Below are 21,778 nucleotides of genomic sequence, written 5' to 3'. Positions count from 1 at the left end.
GCAGATGTGAAACGAAAAAGGAAAAGCTTTCCGACAACATACAAAAATAAAAATCCGCGTGTGTGTGCCAGATTTGTTGCTCTTGCACTGAAGGGTTAAACAGATCTCCTTGCTGAGTGTGATCCCACAAAATGGTAAAAAAAAAAAAAAAAAGTGTTAGGTGTAAGCCTCCGCTCTTTTAAAAGCCGCCCGTGGAGGGGCAGGTTCTTAAGCAGCTGCGGGGGGTGGGGGTGGGTGGGGGGAGTCGTGGGCGAGGGTGGCCGGGCCGCCGGAGCTTTTGGAGACGGCTTCACAGGAACCACGAGACCCTCTACTGTAGCAGCTGTCACCCCGGTGTCGGTCGGGAGGCTAGCGACCAGGGCACCGGGGGCACCCGCGGAGAGAACAGAAAGTCCCCACCCAGAGTGCATGCGCTGCAGGGGGTTCTGTCGCGGGAGGAGCTCCGGCTGGAGCGGCCCGGGGAGGGGACAGGGGGCGGTCCCAGCACCGCCCCGAAGGGCAGAGTCGAGGGGGGGGGGGGCTCGGGCCCCGGAACGGGGCCCTCCTAGCCCTCGCCCTGCACGCCGCCTACCACCGAACCACCCGGGTTCCCCAGACAGAACCACGAAAACACCTTCGAGAGCAATGAGTTAGTGTGTGAAAGGCATGGATGGATTTTATTTATTACCCTATATCTACAATTTAATTTGAGGTAAAATATAAGCAACACATAAAAATGCCTATTTCTGCTACCATGTAATATAATTCTCCATCGTGAATATTGTGATAAAGCTAATGGAAACTCTATGCCGTCACGTACTCTAGCTTCTTATAGCTGGTATTTTACAACTCTCATTGTCTGTGAAATCCCAACACACGTACGATTCTCCCACGAAGGGCGCAGGACTCTCAGAGGGCGCAGAATCAGCTCGTGGGCCCCTCCCTCCCCACGCTGGAGCCTCAGTGCTACACGTCGAGATCTAAAATGGCGAAGGCAATGGAAACGCGTGGGGCCTGACCCAGGCGGGAGCGGCGTTCCGAGGAGACCCACACCGCCACAGGTCACAGGGCGGTGAGGCTTTAGTGTCTCGGAGCTCGCCCCGACACTCATACCTGATCTTCAGCTTCTGGAACACCAGGCGTTTTACTCGGACGAGAAGTCAGGGTGGGAGAGGTTCCGAGGCTCCGTCTGTAAGCCACACGTCGACATGCTAACCTCTCGCTGGCTGTTAGGCGATCCGGATGGTGGTTTTTTTTTCATTATGATAAAAAAACATATGAACCATGATAGATAGCTTAGGAAAAGGTTTAGTCAAATATACAGATACTAGCTGTTCACTCAGTCGTCAAGGAGAGCCGTGAACAAAAGGATCATTTAAATGATTTCTCAAATAGAAAAACCTAAAAGGACTGTCACAGGTGCTTTCTTCACTGCAGGAGCTGAGATGTTCCCGGAGGAGAGATCTTCACTTGATTGGAAACAAAACACCACAGCTGAAGGCTCTGTTGCTGCGTAAAAAATCTGATGAGATTCATCCCTGCCATTTTCCCTGTCGTTTTTCCAGCATTGCTGTAAAATCCTTATAATACATTCCAAAGTAAACCAGCCATTCCAAATCTACAGTCACTCTGCTCTTTAATTCAATTCACAGAACTGCTGAAAAAGTAGACATTTCTATCTAAAAGTAGAAAAAAAGGTTTGTATAGAAGGTATTTCTGTTATACAAGTATATTACACAGCTCGGGGCAGTAACAGGTCCAAAAAGCTCTTCTCACCCACTGATACTTTAAGCTAAAACAGAAGAGAAAACAAACAAGCGAGAACACGGGTTAATCTGATTACAAGACTTTCACATCTGCAGATAGCACAACTCAATCAGCACTCAAGTCCATGAACTGACAGTATTTAAAAAAAAAAAAGCCCTCAGGTACACCTCAGAGCCCACTGCTGCGAAGCTACACCCTCCGACCAGCACGTCTACATTCAACAGCTGGGGCCTCGGGAGGTGCGACAGGACGGGAGCGGAGGTGGCTGACTCCGGGCATAGGGCTCCGCTCCTGTTAACAACCGGGCCAAGTTCAGGAAGTCTGAACAGCAGGTTCAGGGTTGTAAGTAAATTATGCGAGCTGCAAAATGGATTGAGCAGCTTGGCCAGACTCTGCAAACACCATTATTGTGATTGGGGAAAAAGTCAGCGTGGTGATACGGATTCAGAGTGAACTCCAATGGGGAGGATAAGATCTACCCTACAGATCAGAAACAAAACATTTTTCTTTTAGGGCAAAGCGCTTTTACATCTTTGACTCAAAGGCAGATATTGATCTAAGGAAAATCTTTCTGCTTGATCTTCTAACTCAAACCATCCGGTAGGGCTTACACTTGGACCTCATTATGGCCGAAGCAGGGAAAACACAGTATTAGCTTATGCGCATGCGGGGGCTGGGGGGGGGGGGGGGGTTCAGACGATCACTAGACGGCATCCCAGACACAGATGCTGATTTACCCTAGGAGGGAAGAGGTCTACCACGTAGGGTCTGGTTCTTGCTTGATCTGAGAGTTTCCGTCAGTCTCCTTTATTTCTATCAAGAAAACCAAAAGGGAACTGATAAATTACACTACGAATGCAAATCTGTATAATTATAAACCCACTGAGATCAAACTATGTGCTAAAATGACTTATCAGGAATTGTGAAGATACTAAAGATAACATTTTCAGACAGTGTTTCCCTAACAGTTCTTAATTGTGCCACTTGAGTGTTCACAGTAACAAGCATCTTCTTATGTATCTATTTAAAAATCTAGGTTAGAAAGTAGTTATTCCACTGGCTCAGAATTCATTACGAGTCATTTGGAGAAAACGGAGCAGAAGAACCATGAGTCATCGCCAACACGCCATTTCTGGGCAAAAATGACACATCCAATTCACTCAGAAACAAAAGAAAACCCAAGCACACAGTCCTAGTGAGACGGCTCGAACAGCACCGTCAATCCCTTGTCCTAAGAGCGCTCCCGGGGGGCTTCAGTCTTGGACCACCGGCGGCCCTACCCTTTTACCTTCCGTTGCAGGGCCCTCCAACTGGCTTGGCTCAGCGGATTCTGCAGAGAAACACACCAAGATTTACTGGAACGCTGCTTTAACGTTGCTGTCTCTCACTCATCTACAAGGGCCCAGAGAAAGCCAGGAGAAAGCTCTCCACACACTGCACACCAAGCGCAAGTCGCAGAAGAAACAGCAGCCACGGCTTCTTGGGATTAAACACACGTGTCTCACGTGTCTCAACTAGTGTCTCAACTGGTCTAACAAAAGTCTCCTTTTTCAGACATTTCAGTTTCCTCACACAACCCAAGTCTTAAATAACAATTGTAGTTTAACACAGTTCTAACATGAGGGAACAAGTTCCTTTTTCACGTCCTTTTCCCCTTTTCTGTGGGTTCCCCTTTAATAAAAGCCTTTTTTTGGTTTCAGTGAACCACAGTAGCAGGCTTCAACGCTGGTTTCTAAGGAATGTTTAAAGCCACAGTACACGCATTTCCACCCGGCACAATCCGGCTCATAACCAGCAATGGAAATGAAGGGCATAAACGGTAAAGTCTAGACAAGCTTCGCCCTCAGAAATGGCACTTTACACCCTTGGCCTTGGGGTTCCTGACCTCCTTCCCAGCCGACGGGGGCACTGGAGTCAAATGGCATATGCCCCACAGTTCTCAGTTAGGACCCAGAGCTCGAGCACATACAGGCTTCCAAACACAGGAGTCAAAGACAAAGTCTAAGTGTGAGTGTGTAAATGACTTTCCCTAAAGTTAGGCGAATGTTATTAGCAAGTGAGGCCCCACAATTTTATGTGGTCCATTTTATCACAAAAGCAGGAATAATTCTATGTTTTACCCCACTTAATTTACCTTGTATCACTGGGCCTTCTGACTCATTCTGATCGACCAACTCTGAAAATAAAGTAGATTGATTTAAACAATAACTTAATGCATGCTGTTACAATGGAAAAGCATTTATACATACATTCTCAATTTGGATGCTCCAACTTGGCCACAACAGGCACTATTTTCCTATGACAAGAAGGGAACACAAGAGTTCTGGTATGTCCCATCAGAAGAACTAATTTATAGTAATTACTGGAAAATTCTATTTAGACTACTGCACAAGGATGAGAACAAAATTGAACATTTTAAACAAAGTTAAGGGGGCTAGGAGGTTTAAAATACAATGCTCTTTGAAACTAACAGTTATATAGAAGACAGATGAATTGGGATTAATAATTAAAAAAAAAAAAAAAAAAAATCCAGGGACGCCTGGGTGGCTCAGTCGGTTGAGTGTCTGACTTCAGCTTAGGTCACGATCTTGTAGTTTATGAGTTTGAGCCCCAAGTCGGGCTCTGTGCTGACAGCTTGGAGCCGGGAGCCTGCTTTGGATTCTGTGTCTCCCTCTCAATCTCTCCCTCTCTCTCTGCCCCTCCCCTACTCATGCTCTGTCTCTCCCTCTCTCTCTCTCTCTCTCTCTCTCAAAAATAAACATTTAAAAAAAAGAAAAAAAAAAAGAGGAAAAAATTATCATGGGATTTCTTTAAATGACCAATTTCCCTGCTGTGATTCAAGCTGAATGTCACACAGATGATGAAAATATCTATGAAGCAAGGTGTGTGTCCTCTTTCATTACTGACATCACCATGGACTAACACACTTGGCCCAGATAGAGAATAAGAAAAACAGAACCTATGAAAAAAAAGTCATGGTTTGGGGGTACAATCAAATGAACACATTTTGTGATAAAGTGAAACCCAAAACTTGGGAGGCAGAGGAGACAGAACGAAATCCAGGACACTGAAGAGTGGAGCCCCCAGTGGGATGAATGACTTGAGGACAGGGGGGCAGGCAGCACCTACAGTCACTGCGTGATTTCCCAGGTCAGCTGGGGCGGGGCCACGCTGCTGCTCCGTGGGCCCCCAAAACTCCTGAACACTAAATTGAAGAGGCTCCCCACTTTCCCAGTGAACAGACTGCAGACTGAGTACTCAAAGTAGAGGGGTTTTAGAGAGTTATAAAAATAATGCCAATTGGAAAAAAGACTGAAATGCTAACGGTACTGGGAAAGAGAATGTTCACTTTTGAAACATTTCAATGAAGTCGGCAGAACCTAAAACATACGAGCACATGTATGTACAGTATTTGCTAAAAATACAACTTTCAAATGATAAGAACATCAAGGAATTGGAAGAACGGACATGTATACGTTTGCTGGTGCAACAACGTTTGAGAGCACAACGTGCCAGATGGAGGCTTGACCAGGAACGGAAGCAAGGTACGGCTCATTAAAGATCTACTTATCTAGCACAGTGATTACACAATAACAGTAAAGTTACTGTGGTAATACTATCGAATACAGATTGTATTTCCTGAGCACATACAGTACTGCTCTGGGTTAGGGGTCAACAAACTTTTTCATCAAGAGCTAGGTAAGTCCACATTTCAGGATTTGCGGGGGACGATGCTCTCTGTTACAGCTCCCAACTCCGCCTAAGCAAACAGGCCTTCTTGGAAACGTTCTTTTTCTCTCCTCCTCCACCCACAATAAAACTTTATTTACAAACACAGGCAACAACTCTCTGATCCCCGTTTAAGATGTCTGACACGTAATGAGTCATTTAAAATGCTCTAAAGCTCTCAATATGGGTACTAACATCACCGTTTTAGGAACAAGTAAAGTGAGATTTAAAAGCTCAACAAGTGACCCCATTTCACATGTATAATGTGCACGGTGCTTTTACACTGAGGCTAAAACCCCAACTTTGCCCAGTTACTGCTGTAGGTGAACTGAAATATCTACTGTGTGAGCAAAGTGCAAGTGCACACAGTTTCGCACACCCCACACAGGACAAAACAAAAAGACTTCATGAAATTTACTCACGGTTATTAATCACAAGTCCCGGAAATGGTCTAAAGAGAGAAACAAATTGGGTAACCGTTTATTTTTACTCTACAAGCAGTTACATGTACATTCAGTTTATCTCACTAACTTGTAACTCATGTCACTTACGTGTCACAATGAGCACTGTTACCAACTACGTTTCAAGCTTCACACTTTTTAATCTATGGACACACAGACACGGGAAGAACTCTACAGGCCATTACTAGAAAAGGCCACAGTAAAGACGGTTAGAAAAGAACAGCAGTGAAGAAGAAAGAAGAGAGGAATTCCAGCAGCAGGGTCTAATGGAAGCAGGCTTTTACCGAGACCCCCGGGGAGGAGCACGGATGACAGACACTGGTTAAGTGGGACAAAAACTGGGGGAAGATGAGTGGATGCCAGGAAGGAACCTCGGGAGAGGTTACCACGTGAGCTACCTCCCAGAGCCAGACCTGAAGGACCTGTACCAGACACAGTGGGAACCTGGCAATGAGCTGACTGGGAGGATCTCGTGACAGCCACATTTCTGGGAGTTGGGAGAAGCGTAAAGACGACACGGATGCTTGCTCGGGCAGCTGGAAAGGAGGACATCTACTGCAAACCTCCTGGGACGGGCGCATGGTAAGGAATGGAATTCCCGACAGGGTTGGCGAGGAGGTACGATCATCGATCATCGCTCCCAACTCTGTGGATAAGGAGCTGATGCTCTCAAAGGTGACAACTCACGCTATTGTTGTGCAGACAAGGAAGGAAACAAAAGGACCTGGCTGACTTGGGGTCAGACTCGACTGCCCTGAGCCTGCGATGACGGGCCCGAGACACGGGCTGGCCGTTTTTCCTTAATGGGCCAGACAGTAAATATTTCAGGCTTTGCAGATGACGCTGTCTCCGTCCCAATGACTCAGTGTTACCCCTGTACCCTGAAAGCAGCGGTAGGCACTATGGCACGGTGTCTTAATACAACTTTATAAGATAAACAGGCAGTGGGCTGCATTTGGTCCACAGGCGACGGTTTGCTAACCCCTTGCCTTAAAAACCAGAGAATCCAGAGTCACCCAGGGAGAAGAGAACCTCACAGTAAGATAACTGAAGTATTTTACGTGTTTCCCTTCGCTACATGGTGAGCTGGACTCTACTATTCCCTAGGCCTACATTCTGGAAGACGACGTAGCCTCATGGTCTGCAGATTCATTCTTCCAAACAAGCAGGGAGCTCTCACTTACCGAATGACTGTGAATTTAATGAACTCGGCAGAATCTAAGATCCTTCTCATGGAGCTGATTTCCAGGTAACTGGGGGCTTTGAATGACACTCCAGGAGGCATGCCGTCAACCACCACACAGCCAGGGTTAATTGTGATTTTCCTGTAGGGAACTTTCACAGGGAAACCCATACCAATAGCTTCACCTAGGACAAGACAAACAGCACAAAAGCACAGATTAACCTGTCATCTTAGAAGTGGCTAAAAAGCACAGGACCAACATTTAAACATGGTCTCCGCTGTTAATAAAGGCAATGCACACGACAAACAACCTTACCTTTGAACCTCAGTTCTAGTCACTTTGATATCGACCTGACGGTCAGGAGTCTGACAGAGCTAAGGTTTCCTTAGGAAAGAACTTTAGAGAAACTCAAACACTTACGTTGAAAGTTTATTTCCTTGCATAACGGAAAATAACAACTATCTGAGCTTAAGCTACAGTCCAGTACTGGAACACCCAAGCTTACCACAAGCAGCACCCTGCAAATGCAGAACTCACCGAATTTCCGACTGAAGAGGTCGTTCACTTGCTCTCTGAGCTGTCTCGCTTTTTCGACTTTTGACAGCCTTTCATTATCATCATCTAGAAAAGGTGAGAGGACAGTTCTAGCTTAATAATCCAATTAAAAAATTTTTTAAACATTTATTCATTTTTGAGAGACAGAGTGTGAATGGGGGAGGGCAGAGAGAGGGAGACACAGAATCAGAAGCAGGCTCCAGGCTCTTAGCTGTTAGCACAGAGCCTGACACTGGGCTCAAACCCACAAACTGTGAGATCATGACCTGAGCTGAAGTCGGATACTTAACTGAGCCACCCAGGCGCCCCAATAACGCAATTTTAAAGTATTTAAAAAAATTTTCTTTAATGTTTATTTTTGAGAGAGAGGGAGACAGAGTGTGAGTGGGGGAGAGTCAAAGAAAGAGAGAGGGAGACACAGAATCCGAAGCAGGCTTCAGGCTCTGAGCTGTCAGCACAGAGCCCAACACAGGGCTCAAACCCACAAACTATGAGATCATGACCTGAGCCAAAGTCGGATGTTCAACCGACTGAGCACCGACAGGTGCCCCTAAAGTATTTTTTTCATGTCTATTTAATTATGGAGAGAGAGAGAGAAGAGAGAGAGAGAGAGAGAGAGAGAGAGAGAAAGTGAGTGCGCAGGAGCAGGGGAGGGGCAGAGAGAGAATCCCAAACAGGCTCTGTGCTGACAGCTCAGAGCCTGGAGCCTGTGTGCTGAGAGCACAGAACCTGATGCAAGGCTTGATCTCATGAGCTGTGATCAAGATCAGAGCGGGACGCTCAACCGAGGCACCCCGGTGCCCCAATAATGCAAGTTTAATTCCAAGTCAAATTTTACGTGCGGAGTCAACTTACTTTATGTTTTTGGAAGACTGAAGTATTTTACACTAATCAAGATTAAAACAACTTAACCAAATGATTTGAGTATGACAGCAACCTGAAAATGCTAAGCCTTTATTCCCATTATGAAGAGCTTCACCTGCTCTCTTGTACAGATTTCCTAAACAAGACGCGAGGTACTAGCTCATGCCGCATTCGGTAACCTCCTAGAGCGGTCTGGAAAGCAACCAATGAGATGATGTATTTGGTGAGCGCTTTCTGAAGGGCAGGCGGGGACGCAGTCCTGCACAGGGCGAGCACCGGGAACCTGTCTACTCTAACACCCAAAGAAGGAAAACCCGACTAACGAGATAAAAGCAGAGAAACCATACCTGGAATCGTCACCTGAATGATGTTAAGATCTTCAACGCCAGATGCAGTAGTATTAACATTGGGCGATGAATTTATTTTTCCTTAACATAGAAACATCATATCAGAGTGTACACAAAATAGATTCAAATCCTCTCTACTCATGTGCTTATAATCCAGACTCCGCAAGATAGTATTTAACCTAACTTTGTTCAATGCTTGTTCCTTTTTATGGTCTATTTTGTCATTCTGTGGTATTAAGCTTCTTTAAAGACTTTCTCCCCCTCGCCTTCTTTTTCTTTCTTGTTGGGATTGGTATAGCATCAGACACATAGAGATTCTCATTCATTAAACAGACTACAAATCATAAACCAGTCACAACCCCACTTTATTTTTCTCAAAGTGGGCTCCATGCCCAGCACGGAGCCCAACACAGGGCTTGCACTAACTTATGACCCTGAGATCAAGACCTGAGCTGAGATCGAGAGTCGAGACGCTTAACCGACTGAGCCACCCAGCTACCCCTCAACCACAACTCTCTGGATTTCATGGCAGTAGACCACTGCTGGGAGAGGGGCTGCGAACGGCACGTTTCCTGTAGCAAGGACACTCACTCGGAGGGCTCTTCGAGGAGGATGTGCTCTCCTTAATTGCGGTCTCAAACATTTCAGGCCTGCAACACGAGAAGAGAGGAAAAAACCATGCTTGCTAATAATCTGATAAGAAAACGTTAAACTTTCAACAAAATTAAAAAAACCATTTACTTTCTGTAAATATACATTCCAATTGTTAGGAATGGAAAAACACAAAGAACAGCGCCTCAACGAAAGGACCAATACAAAAAGACCAATTATACTTACGATCGTAACACCTGCCCTGCCCTCCCGAGCTTAAATTAGGGGCTTCTTCGCCCAGTTTCCACTCTAACCTGGAAGGATCCAGTGCTAGACTTGAGAATGGAGAGAGGGAGCAAGGCTGCACATGGGCAGCACGGAACCATAAGCACGAGTCTTTCTCTATTAAGTAGAAGCCGAGGCCTTCACTACTTACTGCCAGACCTCTGCAGACCCCAAAAGGTAGCCATTGCACTTGGTGGTGTTGGCTTCGAGTATTTGCCAACACTGCGGTGGGACTCCAAAGCAAGCACTAATAAATGGAACCTCAAAGTCACTGCAATTAATTTCAGATAATGCTTAAGCACCAATAAGTATTTTTAAATTCCAATTATTCCCCCCTATCTCAGTGGTGTTGGCCTAATTCATAGACCTCCAAGGCAAACAGAAGTGAAAAACATTCTGTAAGCTGGAGAAGGAACAGGGCTCCACAAGACTCAACTACTACTCACCTTCCAGCAGCATCGACCAGTAAAATACGATGGTAGATTTCAACAAAATCAAGTTGTTAGGCCCTCTGGCAACCTACAGCCCTCCTTCCCTATTTTAACCAATTATGGAGAACGTGAAAGGTCCTCAGAGGTACAGTTTAAAGAGTTTTGGATCCTACAGCTAATTTGGCCACAAAGCTGAATCCACGTGCCAGTCCGGCTGTGCCCTAATACCAAGTAGTTTCGTCTGCATGTCCTTACTTTATTTTTTGAAGTTAAAAAATTTTTTAGGGGCGCCTGGGTGGCTCAGTCGGTTAAGCGTCCAACGTCGGCTCAGGTCATGATCTTACGGTTCATAGGTTCCAGCCCCGCGTCAGGCTCCGTGCTGACAGCTCAGAGCCTGGAGCCTGCTTCGGATTCTGTATCTCTCTCTCTCTCTCTCTCTCTCTCTCTCTCTCTGCCCCTACCTCTGCTCATGCTCTCTTTCTCTCTCAAAAATAAATAAAGGTTAAAAAAATTTTTTTAACTTTTTAACTTCTTTCTTAACTTTTAGAGAGAGGGAAAGAGAAATAAAGAAAGAATGTGTGCCCATGTTCGCACGTGGGACAGAGAGAGAGGAAGAGAGAGAATCCTAAGCGGCCTCCACATTCTGCTCAAGTCCCGGCATGGGGCTTGATCTCACAAACCGTTGAGCTCCTGACCGGAGCCGAGATCTAGAGTTGGACACTTAACTGACTGAGCCACCCAGGCGCCCCTGAATGTCCTTACTTTTTAATGATGAACTTGATTTTGGCCTTGTTTCTGAGTATCTTCTCCAGCCTTGGGATGCCAAAAGTAGACGGCCGCCGGAAGGGTACGCCCTCAGGCAGGCCCTCCACATAGAAGTCTTCCGGGAAAGACTCAAATAATGCAAACGGCACTTTCACAGCTTGCTTGAGGCCGAGAGCTTCGCCTGTAAGAGACACACACGTTTCTCTTATTGCTCACGTTTGCCACTTTCCTAAATCCAACCTTTGCAAAAATGCATTTTAAATCAGTTTATAGATACGAAAACTACTCTTTTTTTAAGAAAAGTATTTTAATTATGGAAAAATAGGTTCAATTTTGCAGTGCTCAGAAAAGTGGGAGAGATGATGGAATTCATGTTTGTGAAACCCAAACACTTTCTTTAATGTTTGTTTATTTTTGAGAGAGACCATCAGTCAGAGTGTAAGCGGGGGAGGGGCAGAGAGAGGGAGACACAGACTCCGAAGCAGGCTCCAGGCTCCGAGCTGTCACCACAGCGCCCGATGCGGGGCTCGAACTCATTAACTGTGAGATCATGACCTGAGCCGAAGTCGGGCACTTAACCGACTGAGCCACCCAGGCGCCCCAAACCCAAACACTTTCGATGACAGTAATATTAAAAACAATTTTTTTTTTTTTTAGTGTATTTATTTTTTGAGATAGAGCAAGCAGTGGAGTGGCAGAGCGAGAGGGAAAGAGGGCATCCCACTGTCAGCACAGAGCCTGATGTGGGGCTCGAACTCACGAACTGTGAGATCATGACCTGAGTCAAAATCAAGAGTCGGACGCTTAACCAACTGAGCCACAGGCACCCCAATGATAGTAATATTCAAATACTGAACATTTTATTTTGTGCACATTCTTCTATTTGAACAAGCTACCATATATATTTTAATACTCATCTTTCAAAATGACCTTACCGCATTTTTCATTGAAAAGATTTTCAACTTTCTGTTTTAGGTCTGTGATCTTGGCATTCCAGGCCTCTGCAAGTAAAAACCAAGACAGTTATTAGTAATACTTACCAAGATACGTCCACGCTCAGGCATTTCTCATTTTATTGTGTGTCTTTAAGAAGTACAAAATAAAAAAAACACAGGTTTTTAGCACAGTCAGGTCTGACAACTACTCTAATCCTACATCATTCAACTGTTTTATTATTACTAATATACTGGCCACAAATAAATGACATAGGCTAAAATAAAAAACAAATGAATACCAAGAAACCTTCCAAAAAAACAATTACAGCATCTACTATCTACCCTGTAAATAATTTAGTATTTATAATCCTCATAATAATCCCATGAAGCAGGAACATTATCCCCATTTTACAGATCTAGAAACTGAGGCACAGGGGTTAAGTAACTATTACAATGCCTTTAATAGCTAATATACACGGACTTACCAGATAGAAAACAACTCACCTAAAAAATTAAAGTATTTGTATTGTTTCCTTTTATTTAAAATTTTTTTTAATATTTATATATTTATTTTTGAGAAAAAAGAGAGAGGGTGCACAAGCGGGAAAAGGCAGAAGAGTGGGAGACCCAGAATCTGAAGCAGGTTCCAGGCTCCGAGCTGTCAGCACAGCGCCTGATACGGGGCTCGAACCCACAAACCGTGAGATCGTGACCTGAGCCCAAGTCGAACGCTTAACCGTCAGCCACCCAGGCACCCGGATTGGTTCCTTTTATTTAAAATGATGAAAGTAAGAAAAAGAAAATCCATATTTACCAAAGGAAAACTCTCTCCCTCGAGGCTTGAAGGGAACATTAGAACCATTAGTCTGAGTAGGGGTTCGAACTGCTGAGGTTTGAGGGTTGTTGTTATTAGGGCCTAAAGAAGAATTAAAAGAGAATCCTGATCAATGCATGCATTCAATCACGTTTAAGTACTGCTTACGCTTTCTCTGGGACACGTGCCCAAAAAACAAAGTGACATTCAAACAGCACACAAGCATGGCGCAGTGAAAACGGGCAGGACGCACGGTGTCACAGCCCTCCCTCCACCCATTTATCTACTGCCGTCCCTACAGTCAGTCACTTTTGCCCCAAACATAATCAATTTTCTGGAACATCGGAGGTGCCCTCACTTCACTTTGTGCGTCCCCGTGCCCTCCGGAGCCATTGAGTTTTTGGTCAGCTATGTTTGCTCACGTTCCTTTCAACCCTTACTTAACCACAGCTGCAGGTGGCAAGGTCTTTCCTTTGGACACTCTAGCTGACTCTGGAAACACCCTTCCTTTGAATTCTGGGTACAATTTAGAAACAATGTTATATAGGAAACTGCTTTCTTCCACTGAATGTAAGGAGGGTTAGCTTAGGTTATTCTTTTTTTAAAAAAAAAATTTTTTTTTCAACATTTATTTATTTTTGCGACAGAGAGAGACAGAGCATGAACGGGGGAGGGGCAGAGAGAGAGGGAGACACAGAATCGGAAACAGGCTCCAGGCTCCGAGCCATCAGCCCAGAGCCCGACGCGGGGCTCGAACTCACAGACCGCGAGATCGTGACCTGGCTGAAGTCGGACGCTTAACCGACTGCGCCACCCAGGCGCCCCAGCTTAGGTTATTCTTAATAAACACCAAGCCCTGAGTCTTCTTTATGTAGGGTCACCTAATGCTTAAATAATAAGCTGATTTTTTTTTTTAATGTTTTATTTATTTTTGAGACAGAGAGAGACAGAGCATGAGCAGGGGAGGCGCAGAGAGACAGGGAGACACAGAATCCGAAGCAGGCTCCGGGCTCCGAGATATCAGCACAGAGCCCGACGCGGGGCTGGAACTCACGGACTATGAGATCATGACCTGAGCCGAAGTCGGACGCAACCGACTGAGCCACCCAGGCGCCCCATTAATAAGCTGATTTTAATCTGAGGCCAGCCAGCAATTTTTAAACAGTAAGGAAAATAGACAAAATAATGGGAAAATAAAAAGAAACTAAGTTTATTCAGATTTCTTTAGAAAACAACCAATATTCTAAAGATTCAGCTTCAAACTCTGAATTTCCCGACTTGCAGAAATATCTGTATAGCTCTGGACTTTGACCTAAATTACCCTTCTATGGAGTTACCTACTTCCTATGCTTATCTTCACATAAAAGACTTCTGCTTGGGGAACGGTCTGCAGTGACATTACCACAGCTAAAGGTGCACATGGTCACTGTCCCAAGCACATTATGTGTTTTAACTAACTTACTTTTCACAGGGATCATTACCATGTCCATTTCAACCATAGAGAAACTGAGTCCCAGGGGCTATGTAATTTGCAGTCGACTGCACAGCGGCCAAGGTACGGAGGCGGGATAACCGTCGGAGTCTGGCTCCTTGGGTCTCCACCACCACGCAGTCTCTCTGATGTGCTCGCAGACCCGAACTTGAGTCTTTCCTACATCTGGGCAACGGGTGGCCTCAGCATGGGTGCGGCCACTTCCACCTGCTGTACTTAGCCTGGATGTACACGGCCTCAGAAAACCCTCACGAGTGTCAGAGGTGATGACGTGAATGGGAGACTCAAGATGAAATGTAGCTGTGATTCTCTATAAAACGTCAAGATGCAACATTCTACTCTAGTTATTTCAGAACTCGTGAGTCAAAACGACAGCTTCTTCAAGACGGCAAGGTAATGAGAGCCCAGGGACTCTGGGCTAGCTGGCTCCAGCAGCCTGGTTTAGCCGGCAGGTATAACCCACACAGGGGCCATCAGGCCACCCTATCACCACGGCCCTCCAACAGGCTACTAGAGGCACCCAGCCCACACCTCTGCTTCTAACTTGATGCTGGCGATTCTAACAGGGTGAGACAGGGAGACACTTGTGGTCGGCAGAGAGAACGGAGTGGATGAAAGTATCTAGCTCTTACCCTACATGAATAAAGCAGCATTCACGCTTATGGTTACGTGAAATAACACCACACACCCACCGCCCAGCTACATTTAAAATAACGACAACGTCAAGTACGGCGAGGATGTGAGGCAACTGGAAATGCACGTATCCCTGGCAGGAGTATGCAACGAGAAAACCACTTTGGAAGATTGTTTGGCAGTTTCACAGAATGCTAACAACTCCCCGATTCTCGACTAAATACCCCTCAAGGGGAGGAGGGCGTATGCCGCACTTTGTACACAAACGTTTGCAGCATCGTTTTTAGACAAGGCTGGAAACAAACCCGAATGTCCACTGACAAATGTATCAACAAAACATGGTGAATCCACGCCACGGAGGAACACTGAGCACTAAAAATGGAGTGCTAAAATGCCGCATAAAACGTAAATCTGAGAGTGTTAGATGGAGAACAAGCATCTGACCATAAAAAGAATAGATACAGTAGGACTCCACTTATAGAAGATTCCAGAACAGGCAAAAGTATTCCACGGTGACAAAAAAGCAGAGCAGTGGTGGCCAGGGGGCCGGGCTGGGGGGTGGGGTGGGGGGGACTGGCTGCTGAGGAGCACGGGGGCATCCCAGGGTGGTGGATGTGTTCCAGAAGCTGACTGAAGTAGTGGGACAAACATGTCTCAAAACTCAAACTGTACAATCACAATGGGTGCATTTTACTAGGTCGAAATTATACCTAATACATTTATTTCTTAAAGTTAAAAACTCCCAAACCAGCACAATTTATTATTTAAAACAGAATATTAGTACAGTGCAAACAAAATACCACCCACCCACCCCCGGCCATAAATTGGCAGAATGTTCCTGGACACGGACACAGCTCTTCACCAAATAAATCCCTTTAAATACTACATCGGCCTTTGCAGACAATAGGTTCAGGCAGGGCTGATACTGTATCTCCTCTGTGTCTTGCTTTGCACGTACACCTAATCCCAGAAGCTCCACTGGTCATCTCGTATCCGTGAAAGAAGGGACAAGAGGAAACCGGGAAGCCAGCCTCCTAATTTCTGAGCTACTAAAGGGTAATCTACTTTCAAAATTTCTTTTATGTAAGAAAAACATGAATCTCCCTCTTTGTAAAGTCACAGTTGGTTACAATAGAATCTTTTTTTTTTTTTGAACGTTTATTTACTTTTGAGACAGAGAGAGACAGAGCATGAACGGGGGAGGGGCAGAGAGAGAGGGAGACACAGAATCGGAAACAGGCTCCAGGCTCTGAGCCATCAGCCCAGAGCCCGACGCGGGGCTCGAACTCACGGACCGCAAGATCGTGACCTGAGCCGAAGTCGGACGCTCAACCGACTGAGCCACCCAGGCGCCCCAGAATACAATCTTAAAACTGTACCTGGTAAACTTACTTCTATAGACCCAATCATATTAACTCTTTATTTTTCTGTTTCTCTAACCTGTAACTCCTAACCAAGAGCTTACTTATACTCGCATTTTAAGTAGGCTCCCTGCCCAACGAGCGGCTTGAACTCACGGCCCTGGGATCAACAGCTGCATACTCTACCAGGTGCCCCCGAGATAACAAAATGGGGGCTGAGGCGCCACCTAGTACTGTAAACCATTAACACGAAACTTGAGGTTATGTGACAACAAAGAATCATCCTACTGAAGCGGGCCTTTCTTTCTGTGTTAATTGCAGAGACAGAGGGTAGTAACCATCCTGGACAGCAGGCGGAGAGCCACCTCTACGGGGTGAAGTATTCTAACTCCGTGAACCTGCAAAGATGAGTCCCTCCACAGACCCCCTGGGAGTGGAGAAGGAGTTACTTTGAAGATGTAGGAACGAGTTTAGTCCAAGGCACTGCTGTTTCAACCATACGTCAACTCTTTACTGCAAAGAATAGGAAAAAAAAAGAGAGGAGAAAAGAACCCTACATATTGCTCTCTGCACCCTTTACTTTATTAGGAGGAAAGAAAAGCCTCTTAGGGATCATCCTGCAAGCAGATTACAAAGTGCTCCAAGAACACCACGTGGACCGTTGGGAAATGCTGAACAGGAACAGTTCTGAAATTTACAAGAGGCAGCTCTTCACACCTAAGCCCAGTTTTGTAAAAATTCAATTGCATAAAAACGAACTGTAAACTGAAGAATCATCAGAAACCTACCGCAGGGTGGCCTTACCTTCCACAGTGACCTCAATTTCAGGAACTTTTGAATTACTCCCAGGGCTTCGTGGTCTTTTTGGGGACTGCAAGGCTGTAAAATAAGCACACGATTACTTCTGTGTACTGTAAACAAAACAAAACAAAACAAACAAACAAACAAAAAACAACCCAGAAGCAGAGTGCGCCAAACACCCAGGCGCCTGGGTGGCTCAGTCAGTTAAGCGTCCGACTTCGGCTCAGGTCACGATCTCACCATTCGTGAGTTCGAGCCCCGTGTCGGGCTGTGTGCTTACAGCTCGGAACCTGAAGCCTGCGTTGGATTCTGTGTGTCCCTCTCTCTCTCTGCTCCTCCCCTGCTCACACTCTCTCTCTCTCAAAAATAAACATAAAAAAAGAAAATTAAAAGAAAAAAAAAGAAAGAAAGCAGAGTATTAAAATTTATACAGTCTGGATTTTTTGGAGGAAACCGAAAGGATTCAATTGGAAGTTTAATCCTCCACATGAGTCTCAACAAAGCTGTGGACACGTGAATTAAGGAGGACTGCAAACATGAAATTTTCAACAAAATGTTAAAAAAAGAAAAAGGGGTGGTGGTAGTTATGAGGGGTCCATTACATAAAACACCTGGGCGGGGGTGTGGAAAGCAAGCAAACAAACCGAAAGCCCCAAAAAGATACTGGCCAGTGATTCCATGTGATTTAGGTCATGTCGATAAAGAATGTTTTAATTAACTGAGGTTAATAAAGAGTATATATCATGTCTTACCTTTAGTGTTTATTTTGCTAGCCATTCCCGGAGGCAAATAGGAGATAACTAGTTCAGGTCTAGAAAGAAAACCAAGAAACATTACAAGAGCCAGGACACTACACTGGTCTTCACAGACCGTAAGCATCATCATGACCAGAGATTCTGTTACTAAAGGCCATCATCATGTAATACACAATTAATTCTGTGTATTACAGAATTAACTACCCCCCCCCCCACCAAGGTAATCTGCTACTTGGTTTTATGAAGAGTAAATGACTTCTTTCCTGAAAATGAAAATTCACTAACACCAGTTTAGTTGCTGCAACAGTGGAAATTCTGCAGACGTGTAAGTAAGGAACATAATTGTGGGAATTCAGCTGCGCACAAGCTTAATGAGGAGTAACGGAGCAGAGAAAAATCTGACTCTTCACCCTCTACTCAGCATTTAGGAACGCTCAAGAGTCAGCACAGCGTCTCTGCCCAAGCTGAACACCACCCCTGCGAGGCAGGTGTTAGCGTTCTCCTTGTACTGACGTAGATCAAGTACAGGTTAAGGGATGTGCAAAGGCAGCGGCCAATGCCAGGACCGCAGCTCAGAGCTGTGTCTTCCCATCACGGACTACAAAGCCTTAGGGGTCGCCTGTAGCCAGAAAAAAACTTTAAATAGAAACAGAACGTTACTGTTTTAATTCCAGGAATGACTACAGTGGCAAATCGAACTTACTTTTTAACAACAAACTTGATTTTATTACTCCCACGGACAATCCTTTCAAGTCGTGGGATTCCAAACCAGGTAGGGCTTCGGAAGGGAATTCCTTCTGGCAAGCCTTCTACATAAAGGAACTCGGGGTTTGATTCAAACACAGGGTATGGTACTTTTACTGCCTCTGTGAGTCCAAGAGCTTGAGCTGCAGGTGAGGAGAACATAACGTGCGGAAGGTAACATTTTACAGACATTCTTTTATTTTTGTCTGCAATCTTAATAATAAGCTTTTTAAATAATAAAAACCCTTTTTATCTTATCAAGATATATTTGACATATAACATTATACTAATTTCAGATGTACAACAGAATGATTGGTATTTGTACAAACTGCAAAATGATCACAAGAAGTCGAGCTAACATCCTGGCATTCTCAAATGTGTTATGCAAAAATTCCCTACCACCTAGCAATCTCTGCTCACCAGTATCTTTTTTTAAGGGGGAGCCTCCACTCAATTATTGGAAGCATTTTGCGTAGTGTACCGTGCAAAACTGAAGAATGGGCCTAACAAATAAGTACTTGTAAAAAGAACATTCTAGCCAAAGTGATCTCTGTGCTCTGTGCAGAAACGAACTACGGGCCATCTCATGCCCAAAGAGACAAGTGGCCGTAGAAAGACAAGAGCCGTTATGTGGTGCACCTAAGCAGAGCTCATCATGTTAGATCAGAGGCAGAGGCGGCGGATTCCAGATCCAGGCCACAGAACGTTCACACCAGGTACAAAAATGATGGATGGGAAGGCCCCAGGGACACTGCTGTCACTCCCACTCCTTACTTCCTTTTCCATGACAGACACACACCCAATCAACTGAAACACTCCTGCTGAATCTCCTCAGAATCCTCAAGACAGCGGTCAACAGCTAGCTGTCACCAAATCTAAGCTGAAACAAACGAAACTTATTTGCTGCCCGTGTGTGGTAGCCGGACTCGAAGTGCAGACGGTGGGGCGGAGATCCCCCCCGCACCCCAGCTTCTCCCCACCACACACCACACAACTGAATCCAAGAGAAATAAAGTAAGGTGCTCAGGGTAAGGAGCAGACATCAACTAAAACCCAGTTTCTGGGACCTTCCTTCCGTAGGTTCTGTAGTGCTATCATTCATTCAGAACCTGCCTTTCATTTAGGTTTCTAAACTAAGACATAATCACTGGGTTTTACTTACCAAATTTCAAATTAAAAATCTCCTCCACTTGCTTCCGTAGCTTGGTAATTCTGACATTCCAATCTTCTTTGACTAGAAAGCAAAAATAAACGTACTTAACAATGTTTCCTTCTTGGTGCCGACACACAACTAGGTTGGATGCCACTCTTCTCAGTGATGTTCTTTTTTACATTTTTTTTTTTTTAACATTTATTTATTTTTGAGACAGGGAGAGACAGAGCATGAACGGGGGAGGGTCAGAGAGAGGGAGACACAGAATCTGAAACAGGCTCCAGGCTCCGAGCTGTCAGCCCAGAGCCTGACGCGGGGCTCGAACTCACAGACTGCGAGATCATGACCTGAGCTGAAGTCGGAAGCTTACGCGACTGAGCCACCCAGGCGCCCCAGTGATGTTCTTTTTTAAAAGACTGAGATGTATCTCATATACAACACAGTGGCAGTTTAGGGAGCACAATCCAGTGACGCTCTTCATTCGATTTCGTTTACAAACAAAAACTTTGGGTCTTAAGGAGAAAAAGGATTCCCTGAACCTGTCAAATAGCAGAACTTCAGGAAGATGGAATGCAAGTATCGGTTCACACTGTCAACAAAGAACGTGCCGGCAAGATTGCTCTCGGCGAGTGCTTTACAAGTGGCTCCTCCGTGGAGACCCAGCACAGGATCCTGACAGGTCAAGGAGGACCAGCTGGTACAGAGCCGGGCTTCCCATGCCAGGTTCAACCACAACAGCTTCAATTACATTTGCTTTCTATACAGACATCCTTGTTTTATCAAACGGATGTGTGGCTAGAAATCCGTAGAAAGCAAAACTTCATTATTCACAGAAATAAATGGTAGGAATACACGTTAAAGGGATTAGGGAGATGTCACTAAACACTCACATCTATAATCTGGTTTATTTCTTTACCCCTGTTTACAAGACAACCATCCCCTTAAAAATTTTTTTTTTGTTTTTAATTTTTATTTTAAGTAGGCTCCACACCCAACCTGGGGCTCAAGAGTCACACCCTCTACCGACTGAGCAAGCCAAGTGCCAGGACAATCATCCCCTTTTAAATATAAATAAAAATACAGAGAAATGGGCCATTATGGAAGACACATAGGAGGTCACTTACTTGAACAGACACTCAGGGCTTATTTGCTGGGGCTGTGGATGGAGAGGGTCTTGGAGGCACTATTGGGTAATGGGAGAGGCTGGACAAATAAAGGAGGGAAGGAGAGAGAGAGAGAGAGAGAGAGAGAAGGGTGGGAAGGCAGAGAGCAAGGGTCACATTCGGCGTGGAAGGGGTCTAGGGGTCTGTGTCTTCGGACAAAGGCAGTGGGAGATGCTGGGCAAGTTCTGGAAATGCTAGTAAAGGTCGGTGGTTTCGGAAAACCTTGCAACACACTGTTCACTCTTACTGTAGAAGTACTTTAAAACTGTTCCTTTAAACGAAATCCTAGCATCTCAAGGGTTTACTATGGTGTGCCTCAACCGTTCAGCCGGAGGACGTAAGTTTGGTACAAACCAAATTTGAAATATTACTACAAAGACATCCAGACTCCCCTTCTCCAAGGTCAAGGGCTTCTGCTCACCTACCCAGTTCCTGCCTCACCCAACGCCTCCTTAGAACAGCTGGTACCTGCCATTCTAATGCAAGAAGATGTCTGAGCTACTTCGGGAATCAAGTGACTGCCCCTTCAAAGCTCAGTTACCTGGCTAACTCCAAGACTTTCTCACGTGTGCCACTATGCAAATCTTTTACCAAACGGAGGGCAGAGTGTCCCCACAGCGTATTTAAGCCTACAGCTTTTACCAAACTGTGTGTCATTCCAAGAATTAAGTCGACCTCTTGAATGGCAGAACTAAATTCTGTCGTGCAGTGAGACTTGAGCTGGGCCAGCAAGAGACTAGTGCCTGGTTCACTGGCAGACATTTGCCAACTTTAACTCTTGCCAAGATCACCTATGAATGGTGGAAGGCCAAGTATTATTAATGATTCAGATTACCGAGATTTTTCTTTCGATGACGGGCTTTTCGGCTATCTATGTCAAAAGACAACAGATCAAGTACTGCTAAAAACGGGACCTCTCAATCTGTGGCGCCGGGCACGTATCGAACATCCTCAGGTTTGCAGTCACGA

General features: G+C 45.2%; 1 protein-coding gene across 7 annotated transcripts in view; it reads right to left on the bottom strand.

The window, feature by feature from the left end:
• Positions 1-629: 629 nt before the first annotated feature.
• GTF2I (general transcription factor IIi) overlaps positions 630-21,778 on the bottom strand; it is a 109,624-nt gene continuing 88,475 nt past the window's right edge. For all 7 annotated transcript variants that reach the window (XM_040456183.1, XM_040456184.1, XM_040456185.1 and 4 more), the window contains 16 exons: positions 19,656-19,727; positions 18,453-18,636; positions 17,747-17,805; positions 16,998-17,072; positions 12,708-12,809; positions 11,894-11,959; positions 10,956-11,139; positions 9,478-9,536; positions 8,887-8,967; positions 7,658-7,741; positions 7,121-7,304; positions 5,898-5,926; positions 3,881-3,922; positions 3,035-3,076; positions 2,484-2,559; positions 630-1,771 (listed from right to left, as the gene is read on the bottom strand). In XM_040456183.1, the coding sequence (XP_040312117.1) occupies positions 2,501-2,559; positions 3,035-3,076; positions 3,881-3,922; positions 5,898-5,926; positions 7,121-7,304; positions 7,658-7,741; positions 8,887-8,967; positions 9,478-9,536; positions 10,956-11,139; positions 11,894-11,959; positions 12,708-12,809; positions 16,998-17,072; positions 17,747-17,805; positions 18,453-18,636; positions 19,656-19,727 (1,322 nt within the window). In that variant the 3' untranslated portion in view covers positions 630-1,771; positions 2,484-2,500. The remainder of the gene's footprint in view (positions 1,772-2,483; positions 2,560-3,034; positions 3,077-3,880; positions 3,923-5,897; positions 5,927-7,120; positions 7,305-7,657; positions 7,742-8,886; positions 8,968-9,477; positions 9,537-10,955; positions 11,140-11,893; positions 11,960-12,707; positions 12,810-16,997; positions 17,073-17,746; positions 17,806-18,452; positions 18,637-19,655; positions 19,728-21,778) is intronic.

The sequence above is a fragment of the Herpailurus yagouaroundi genome, unplaced genomic scaffold (assembly GCF_014898765.1).
Source record: "Herpailurus yagouaroundi ecotype Mexico unplaced genomic scaffold, PumYag 216, whole genome shotgun sequence".
Taxonomy (NCBI): domain Eukaryota; kingdom Metazoa; phylum Chordata; class Mammalia; order Carnivora; family Felidae; genus Herpailurus; species Herpailurus yagouaroundi.
The sequence above is the reverse complement of the archived record's forward strand: the minus strand, read 5'-3'. Positions and strand labels throughout refer to the sequence as shown.